This window comes from Chiloscyllium plagiosum, chromosome 12, assembly GCF_004010195.1.
Source record: "Chiloscyllium plagiosum isolate BGI_BamShark_2017 chromosome 12, ASM401019v2, whole genome shotgun sequence".
Classification (NCBI taxonomy): Eukaryota; Metazoa; Chordata; class Chondrichthyes; order Orectolobiformes; family Hemiscylliidae; genus Chiloscyllium; species Chiloscyllium plagiosum.
The window spans coordinates 9,364,577-9,372,752 of record NC_057721.1 but is presented as its reverse complement, the minus strand read 5'-3'; the positions used below and the strand labels follow the sequence as shown (position 1 = coordinate 9,372,752).

Genomic DNA, 8,176 nt, shown 5'->3' with positions numbered 1-8,176 from the left:
ACGCACATATTCACACACATAACCACACACACACACGCACTCACACACACACACTCACAGACACTCACTCACAGCCAAGCACACATACACACACAGACACACACACACTCTCACACACAGACAGACAAACACACACTCACAGACACACACTCACAGACACACGCACACACCTTTGCAGTATTGGGGAGTAAATAGAGGGAATGGATCACCTTCCATTCCCACCCTCCTTGAGGAATGGGTATCCCTACACCTCTCTTAGTTATGTCTCAAGTTTAAACACAGTGCTTGTGGCAATCCATTGGGTTGAACTTGCTTAAGTTCCCAATAGGAAATAGAAAGTGTGGATTCTGCAGATGGCTTCATTTCAGTATTCGCATTCAGGGGAGGGCACTCTGCTTAAGGTTATTTAATACAGAACAGTCCGAAGATTTCAATATAGGACAATAATGTCTGCCAGGAACAGCACCAGGTGTGTTAAATTAGAGGGTGCCAACCCACTGTTGAAGCTACAAAACAGGACTACTTGCATGCAAAAACACACAGGTACATTATTAACTGCTCTCTCTACCAGTCCTGTCACCTTTAATGACTTATGCACTTATACACACAGATCCCTCTGCTCCTAGACCCCCTTTAGAATGTACTCCCTATTTATATTGTCTTTTCATATCCTTTCTACCAAAGGGCATCACCTCACACTGAGGTACATTGAGCCTCATCTGCCACCTATCCGCCCACTCCACCAATGCCTCTATATCCATTTGAAGCTCGACATTGTTGCCTTCACAGTTTTTTATGCTTTCAAGTTCTGAATCATCTGGAAACTTGGAAATGTCCCCTGCACTCCAAGATCTCTCTCATTAACATAGACCAGGAAAAGTGAAGAATCTTGATGCCAACCCTGGAGAACTCCATGACAAAGCTTTAACCATTACCCTCTGTTTCCTATCACTCCGCCAATTTTATATCCATGTTGCCTCTGTCCCGTTTATCCCATTAAATAACGTTTCTCACAAATCTGTTGTGTGCCACTCAATAGGTGCCTTTCAAAGTCCATGCCCGTCACACTTGCAACATTATCTCCTTCAATTCTCCCTGTTACATTTCAAAGCAATCCAGCAATTTAGAGTCGGACCCGAAACATTGCCCACAGATGCTGCCAGACCTCCTGCGCTTTTCCAGCAGTTTCTGTTTGTGTACGGATGGTGAAGTAACCGCTTTCACAAAGAGTAATTCCGTAGAGAAAAGCCTGCACCTCCACACATTGAACACACGATGACAGCACATCCGAAAGCTCTTCTGCAGATAAGAGACTTTTTTTTGTCACCTGGGGAAAATCTAACCTGATCACAATATAACAAAAAAAATGGTGTTGCTCACAGCTGGAGCAATATATCAGTTCACAAGACTTACATAACTACCAATCCCATTAAGTACGATTTAATAACAATTAATATTAAAAGTAGTTGCAATTTGTTCTATATAAATACACCAAATTGTATTACTTCGATATCATTTATATATTATTAGAAACTGCAATATATCACTATAATATTTTATAGTTGTGGTTTTGTAGACATTGAATGAGCGCTGACATTTTTCACGTAGCATAATTTAATATTTTATTTCTAATATTTTTAATACCTATGGCTTTTCGATAGCATGACACAAATGAAGAGTCACTTAATTGCCTATTTAACTGTAACATTTTTCTTTGTATTTTTACCGTAGCGTTGTTTGAATACTGTGAGTATGAGCATTATAATGTTGGCCTTTTGTAGAATGCTACTATATTATTATAGCACGGTAGTGTAACTGCATTACTGTATGGTCGGTCACATGCAATAAGAACATTTTATTGTAATATAACATGGTCACAATAGTTGCAGAATTTGATAAACGTTGTATGGTTTTATGCAACAATTTTGACAAGAACTGAAGATCTCGTGTAGTTTGGTTTTGGCTGTTACAGGAAGTTTCAGGCTGGAAATATCTCTGTCGACCTGGGAGCAAACTCCACAGTCATTTCCAGCCTCCCTCCCGCCCCACTGTAACAGCAGATGTCCATGCAGTGACAGGGCTGACTTTGGCACGGATTTGTTAACGAGGAGCGCGGGGATGATGGTGATCTGCGAGGGACAATCTGAACAACTTGAGGAAGGACGTGTGAATTGAGAGGACTGTTCCTTCTTAACATAACGAGGTGCTCCCCGCTTAATTTCTGCTGTAAGACAGTTCTCCCTGAGCTAACTTGTCCCCCGCCTGGAAGTGGCCATCCAGAGGGTCTAGACTGAGGAGGAGTCGGTATTAGACAGGAACTGTGCTGAGCTCACATCATTGAGACTGGGATCATAGGCTGCCAGAACTGTGGACATGGTAAGTGAATGGTGACTCCCAGACTCAGTGAACTTGCCCACTCCCACCCCATCTGATCTGATCCTTTCCCCAATGCTGATAGACCCCCTCTCTCTCTCATAACATTGCTGTGTTTTTCCCTTTCCCCTCACCTTCTCCCTCTTTCCAACCTACAGTCTTTCTACACCCACAGCCAATGGTTTCAAATCCTTTCAACCAGGAGATAGGAAATGTGTGAACTTACAGGGCAGAGAGGAAACAGCTCTCACTGTGCAGCGGTCACCAGAAATGTTTGAGGTTTTTAAAAGCAGGTCCTGGGAGGGAAGTCATCTCTGGATGGGAGTTTAAAAATTGCAACATTTTGATTTAAGGGGAACAAAAAGATTCCAGAGATTTATAAGAGGTCACATCTGTCTTAAATCTGGGTTTGGAAAGACATCTGGGTGAAATGTCGAAAATTGAAGTGCAGTGTCTCTAAGCAAACCATTTTCACTTAGTTGCATAGTGACAGCCAGGATATTTCCTCTCCTGCTTCCTTCGTATGAATATTTAGCCTGGCATGGGTCAGTCGAGGGGGAAATTTTAGACTTGGACAGTTTCAAGCAACCTGTGGAAAGAATGATAAATACTTTGCACTATTAGCTAAAGAGTGCAAACTCTTTGATTTTGTTTCAGGCGTCCCAAACTTTCTCTCAAGAACAGCATTCCCCCTGCTGACTGTAATCGCCTTTCCTCGAATGCTTATGTGTGGCTCCCACTTTTTACTGTTAAACATCAAACCGCAGCATGTGGGATGATTCTGGTATCCAGCGTTTCCAGGTGAAGGAGCCAGAATTCTGGCTGACAATCTGGGAGGTGGCCCCTAACAGAGAGGCTGCTTATCACTGGTATGCCAGGATAAAAGTTACCAGTAGGCAAAACCAGGAGGAGGCTGTTCAGCCTTGGGTTACCTGCCTTACCTTCATATCCAATGATGCCGTTATCCAGCTACAGTCAGGTAAAAACAAGGATTGCAGATGCTGGAAACCAGATTCTAGATTGGAGGGGTGCTGGAAAAGCACAGCACGTCAGGCAGCATCCGAGGAGCACGAAAATCAACGTTTCGGGCAAAAGCCCTTCATCAGGAATACAGGCAGAGTGCCTGCAGGGTGGAGAGATAAATGAGAGGAGGATGGGGGTGGGGAGAAAGTAGAATAGAGTACAAAAGGTGAATGGGGATGGGGGTGATAGGTCAGAGAGGAGGGTGGGGGAAGGTAGCAAAGAGTACAATGGGTGAATGGGGGTGGGATGAAGGTGATTGGCCAGAGAGGAGGGTGGAGTGGATAGGTGGAAAGGAAGATAGGCAGGTAGGACAAGTCATGGGGACAGTGCTGAGCTGGAAGTTTGGAACTGGGGTGAGGTGGGGGAAGGGGAAATGAGGAAACTGGAGAAGTCCACATTGTTGCCCTGGGGTTGAAGTGTCAGTCAGTGTCGGCTACAGTCAGTCAACCCTCATCTTCAAAACTCCAACTAAACCTCCAGCGTCTGCAGCCCCCAATTTCAGAATTCCACTACCTTGTCCGTGGGTAAAGAAAATAATCCAAGTCAAATTTGGAAAAGGGCAGTCTAATCCATTGTTTGAAATGTATAAAGGACAGGAGGGCCATTTGCAGCATTGGTGATGAAGGAGGCTGATGGGACAACCATCACCATCAGCAGGTAGATAAGCCAATGCTTGGATTAGCCTATTGGATCACAGTATGCCAAAGGTGACACAGCCAAGGTACAGACGTATGGATCATCGTTGTAAATTTCTGTCAGGCCCCATTACGTCTTCCTGCACATTCCGTTAGCTGGTAGGGGACCCATACGTTCACCGGGAGCTCTAACCTTTGCTATTTCTGGCTTCTACCCAAACTGATTCTGCATCTTGGTCGTTAGAACAAATCATTATAACTGATGTCATCATTAATGAACAGAGCTAACTCACCACCCTTTTCCTAACCCCCTCCACTCCCAGAATGTTTGCTAACTTTGAATTTTCTGCCTTGGTCACCTTACGGTTTTATGTTTAATTTAGTTCCGCAATACACATATTCCCCGAGCAGAAACCCCTTTCCTTCTGCAGCAAACCATCAATTAGAAGGATGTTTTTCTTCATTCCAGTTCAATGGATTGCAAGGTCATTGGTAAGTTCACTGTGAGATCAGCAGATCTGTCGCATGTGGGGTGACTGATGCCTGAAACTTCAGGAACATAAAATGCTTGTCAGTTTGTGCTTTCTCTCAATCCCATTTCATAAGAAGAGTAATAGATCACCACTTCAGTATGTTTTCATTTTACAGTACGGGTTCATCAATACCTGTCTGAAATCATTGGTGGTGGAAAACTTTGGTGAAGATACGTGGGAGGCCCTGAGGTGTGTGTTAATGATTCCGTTAACTGCTTTTTAGTTTTCATCGGTGTCCATTTGATTTAATTTGATTTATTATTGTCGCATGTACCTAGGTACGGTGAAAAGTTTTGTTTTGCATGCAGTACAGGCAGATCATACCGTACAAAGTGCATTACAGGTAACAGAACAGAGCGAGGAATACAGTGTTAGGGCTGCAGAGAGGTTGCACAAAGAGCGAGATCAAAATTAAAATGTAAAATTTGAGATGTCCATCCAGCAGTCTGATAACAGCAGAGAAGAAGCTGTTCTGAATGTATTGGTATGTGTGTTTAAGCGTTTGAATATTTAACCTGAAGGAAGAGGTTGAAAGAGATTAAAGCTGGGCTGGGAGGGGTTTTTGATGATGTTGCCTTCCTTCCCAAGGCAGTGAGAATGATCCTTTCTGGGCTCTGACGAGAAGTGATTGAACTGAGTCATTAACTGTTTGTTTTACCACCAGAGCTACCAGACCTACCAAGCTCTTCCAACATTTTCTGCTTCAATTCAGATTCCCAGCATTTGCAGCATTCTGTTTCGCTTGTTGGAAATTAGCGCACTGCCAGAAATGATAGTCATTCTTTATCATTTGGAATTATTGGTCAGCTTTCTTAGGAGAAACCCTTAGGCATAAATGACAAAGTTGCATTTTGGGCTGGAAACCTGCATAAAAGGGTTAAAAATCACACAACATCAGGTTATAGTCCAACAGGTTTAATTGGAAGCACTGGCTTTTGGAGCGCTGCTCCTTCATGAGGTGGTTGTGGAGTATAAGATTGTAAGACACAGAATTTATAGCAAAAGTTTACAGTGTGATGTAACTGCAATTATATATTGAAAAATACCTGGATTGTTTGTTAAGTCTCTCATCTTTTATAATGACCATGTTGGTTTCAGTTCTTTCATATGTAAATTGCAGAACTTTAATAAAGTTACATTCTCAAGTGAACTTCAACAATTGGTGTCATGTCAGCTCAGGTAATGCATTGCATTGAAGATATGAGGTGACCAGTGTGAGACTGTCTGTGTCACAATGGTCAGACTGATTCTGATCTAAAAAATGAATTTACAGAATCTTACATGGATTCATGCAGTTTTTGAGCAAAATAAAATGTATTTCTGCAAGTACACATTCACCCAACAAACGTATATGTGTATGTGTGTGTTTTTGTGTGTGTGGGCAGGAGGTTTATAAGTGTCTGTGAGAGAGTGTGTGTATGAGTGTGAATGTGAGCATAAAGGGGTCTAAGTCTGTGAGAGGGTGCGGTGTGCATGTGAGTGTGGGAGTGTGTGTGTGAGCGTATGAGAGAGAGCTTGTGTATGTCTGTAGGAGGGTGTGTGTGTCTGTAGGAGTGTTTGTGTAGGAGTGTCTGTGTGTCTGTGTCTGCATGTGTGTATGTCTGTCTATGAGTATGTCTGTGCGTGTGTGAGAGTGTATAGCGCAGTGGGGTCACCTGTAGGGTGACATGAACCCAAGGTCCCGGTTGAAGCCATCCCCATGGGTGCTGAACTTGGCTATCGGCCTCTGCTCAGCCACTCTGCATTGTTGCCCATCTTAAAGTCCGCCTTGGAGGATGGTCACCCAAAGGTCCGAAGTCGAATGTCCTGGACCGCTGAAGTGTTCTCCGACTGGGAGGGAACACTCCTATCTGTTGATTGTTGTGTGGTGTCCATTCATCCGTTGCCGTAGCATCTGCTCGGTCTCACCAGTACAGCATGCCTCAGGCTATCCTTGCCTGCAGCGTATGAGATAGACAATGTTGGCTGAGTCACATGAATACCTACCACTTACATGGTGGGAGGTGTCCCCACGTGTAATGGTGGTATCCGTGTCCACACTCTGACACGTCTTGCAGCGCCTACCGTGACAGGGTTGTATGGATTTGTCCTGAAAGCGGCAGTTTGCTACGAACAATGATCTGTTTGAGGTTTGGTGGCTGTTTAAAGGCGAGAAGTGGAGGCCTGTGGAAGGTCTTAGCAAGGTGCTCATCCTCATTGATAATGTGTTGCAGGCCGACACGATACCAATTGTTAAAGTTCACTTGAGAATATAACTTTGAAAAAGTTCTGTGATTTACATGAAAGAACTGAAACCAAAATGTTCATTCTAAAAGATGACAAACAATCTGGGTCTTTTTCAATATATAATTGCAGTTACATCACACTCTAAACTTTTGCAATAAATTCTGTGTCTTATGATCTTATACTCCACAACCACCTGATGAAGGAGCAGCGCTCCGAAAGCTAGTGCTTCCAATAAACCTTTGGACAATAATCTGTTGGTGTCTGATTTTTAACTTTGTCCACCCCAGCCCAACACTGGTACCTCCAAATCCTGCATTAAGGGAATCTTGTTCCCAAGCAGCTTCAGAATTAGCTAGTTATCCACAGAGAAGGAGACATGCTTTCAGAGTGGGACAGATAGTTGCTTTGTACAGATTGGTGCATGGGGTGACACGGTGGCTCAGTGGTTAGCACCACTGCCTCAGAGCGCCAGAGACCTGAGTTCAATTCCAGCCTCGGGCGACTGTCTGTGTGGGGTTTATACATTCTCCCTGTGTCTGCGTGGGTTTCATACATTCTCCCTGTGCCTGCGTGTGTCTGTGTGGGTTTCCTCTGTGTGCTCTGGTTTCCTCCCACAATTCAAACGATGTGCAGGTTAGGTGGATTGGCCACGCTAAATTGTCCTATAGTGTCTAGGAATGTGCAGGCTAGTGGATTAGCTTTGGGGAATGCAGGGTTCCAGGTTTAGGATAGGGGATTGGATCTGGGTGGGATACTGTTCAGAGGGTCAGTGTAGACTCGATGGGCCAATAGGTCTGCTTCCACACTTTGGGATTCTATGAGGATTGCAACAGTAGCTACATCTGGAAGACCATTGCCACTTTGGAGTTGGAGAAACATTCTGATTCCCTTGGGTCAGGAAAGAGCGAGGGGTTTTTATACAAATCAACTCCAACAATGTCAGTTCGGAGACAAAAAGTTGTGAAGCAATGTCAACCGAGACAGCACACTGCGCTTTCAAGGTAAGTTCAGGCACTGTCCCAAAGTGGCTATTTTTCTAAATGTCTGCAGAGAGCTATGAACCGAGTAAAACATGTTGGAGTGTTTGATTTAGATTTTCATTGTCACACGTACTGGAGTACAGGGATACAGGAGTACAGTGCTGGAAAAGCGCAGCAGGTCAGGCAGCATCAAAGGAATCGACGTTTCGGGCATAAGCCCTTCTTCAGGAATGAGGAGTGTGTGCCAAGCAGGCTAAGATAAAAGGTAGGGACGAGGGACTTGGGGGACAGGTGTTGGGAATACGATAGGTGGAAGGAGGTTAACGTGAGGGTGATAGGCTGGAGAGGGGTTGGGGGCGGAGAGGTCAGGAAGAAGATTATAGGTCAAGAAGACGGTGCTGAGTCC

The 8,176-nt window shown here is 44.2% G+C and overlaps 1 protein-coding gene across 1 annotated transcript in view; it reads left to right on the top strand.

Annotated features, from left to right (window-relative positions):
• The first annotated feature begins 2,084 nt into the window (after positions 1 to 2,084).
• LOC122555485 (guanylate cyclase soluble subunit beta-2-like) overlaps positions 2,085 to 8,176 on the top strand; it is a 48,316-nt gene continuing 42,224 nt past the window's right edge. The window contains exons 1-2 of the mRNA XM_043701511.1: positions 2,085 to 2,376; positions 4,680 to 4,753. Of these exons, the coding sequence (XP_043557446.1) occupies positions 2,374 to 2,376; positions 4,680 to 4,753 (77 nt within the window). The 5' untranslated portion in view covers positions 2,085 to 2,373. The remainder of the gene's footprint in view (positions 2,377 to 4,679; positions 4,754 to 8,176) is intronic.